A 1,873-nucleotide genomic window follows, 5' to 3' on the forward strand; every position below is an offset into this window, starting at 1 on the left:
TGTCGCGGCCATCATCGCTTATGTGTGGAAACTCAAACGCCCCGCAGGCCTTTCCGCCCCCTTGAGGTAAGCCAGACCCTCGCACAGAGAAAAAATCTTCCACCAAAGCCTGTCTTCCCCTTGGCGTCACAGGGTGCAGACATGATATGCGTCCCAGAAGAACATTTGCGAACACAAGCAGGCGACAGCCATGACTGACATGGCACTTTGCGAGAATGACTGCCCGGTCTATCGTGGTTTCCAAACGCCAGCCCGAACCTATTGCGAGGATTGAATGGACAAGACCAAGGCGCTTGAAGGCGCACTCAGCCAGATTGAGCGTGCTTTCGGCAAGGGCTCGATCATGCGCATGGGCCAGCGGCCAAAAGTGGAAACGAATGTGATTTCCACCGGCTCCATCGGGCTGGATATCGCGCTGGGGATCGGCGGCATGCCCCGGGGCCGCATTGTCGAGATCTATGGCCCGGAAAGCTCGGGCAAGACCACACTTGCCCTGCATGTTCTGGCCGAAGCCCAGAAGAAGGGCGGCACCGTCGCCTTCATCGATGCCGAACATGCGCTCGACCCCGGTTACGCCCGCAAACTCGGCGTCAATATCGACGACCTTCTCCTGAGCCAGCCGGATGCCGGCGAACAGGCTCTGGAAATCGCCGATACGCTCGTCCGTTCCGGCGCCGTGGACGTTCTGGTCGTGGACTCCGTTGCGGCTCTCGTCCCGCGCGCCGAGCTTGAAGGCGACATGGGCGACAGCCATGTTGGTCTGCACGCCCGTCTCATGAGCCAGGCTCTGCGCAAGCTGACGGGAACGGTCTCGCGCTCCAACACGCTCGTGATCTTCCTGAACCAGATCCGTATGAAAATCGGCGTGATGTTCGGCAATCCGGAGACGACCACGGGCGGCAACGCCTGAATTCTACCCCTCCATCCGCCTGAATACGCCGCAGCCGCTCCACAAGGACAAAGGACGAGGTTGCGGCACCAGACCCGCGTCAAGGTCGTCAAGAACAAGATGGCCCCCCCGTTCCGTCAGGTCGAGTTCGACATCATGTATGGCGAAGGCATCAGCAAGATGGGCGAACTGCTCGATCTGGGCGTGAAGGGCAACATCGTCGAGAAATCCGGCGCATGGTTCTCTTTCGACAGCCAGCGGATCGGTCAGGGACGTGAGAACGCCAAGCAGTTCCTGCGTGACCATCCGGAAATGGCCTCCGAAATCGAACGGCGTATCCGTGCCGAAGCCGGTGTTCTCGCCGACGCTCTGATGACGGACCCCGAACCCGACGCAGACGGCGCTTCGGAAGACTGAAACGAAAAAGGGCTCCCGTAACGGAGCCCTTTTTTATTGCCTGCGTCTCTTGCGAAAAGAACCGCTCAGGCCGCAACCCGGTTGCGAACCCGATCCCAGAGCTTCGCACCCTTGATGATCGCGCGTGCAATTGCAGGGGTCGTCGTCGGCCGTAGCAGTCGTGGATCATAGCCGGCAAATCGGCGGTCGTTTTCATCCAGACAGAGCTGCATGAGGTCCGGAACCTTGACGTCCATGGCCGTCATGTCCTTGGCACCCGTCACCGTGAAGTTGTTATCCTGTGTATGTTCTTCGCCGTTTTCGTCGATGGAACGCGCCAGTCCCATCCGCTCGTAAGCCAAGAACAGCCACACCCCGATCACACGCAGCTCAAACCAAGGCCGCTTCCACACCGGCATGGTCGCCCGATGCCAGGCCAGCCAGTTCGCAAACAGCAGGATATGGCGGCATTCTTCCTGCATCACAGGCTCGAACGTCTCGATCAGTTCCTGCGGAAACAGACCGGCCCGCTCGGCGAGGGCAAACAGTCCGAACGCGAAGAAGCTGTCCACACATTCCGAAAAACCC

The 1,873-nt window shown here is 59.7% G+C and overlaps 1 protein-coding gene across 1 annotated transcript; it reads left to right on the forward strand.

Annotated features, from left to right (window-relative positions):
* The first annotated feature begins 274 nt into the window (after positions 1-274).
* On the forward strand, positions 275-1,306 carry LOC119663339 (protein RecA-like). Its single transcript, XM_038072952.1, is given in 1 exon segment — positions 275-1,306. A coding segment is annotated over 1 exon segment (1,032 nt).
* Positions 1,307-1,873: the final 567 nt, after the last annotated feature.

This window comes from Teleopsis dalmanni, unplaced genomic scaffold, assembly GCF_002237135.1.
Source record: "Teleopsis dalmanni isolate 2A unplaced genomic scaffold, ASM223713v2 unscaffolded_contig_0304, whole genome shotgun sequence".
Taxonomy (NCBI): Eukaryota; Metazoa; Arthropoda; class Insecta; order Diptera; family Diopsidae; genus Teleopsis; species Teleopsis dalmanni.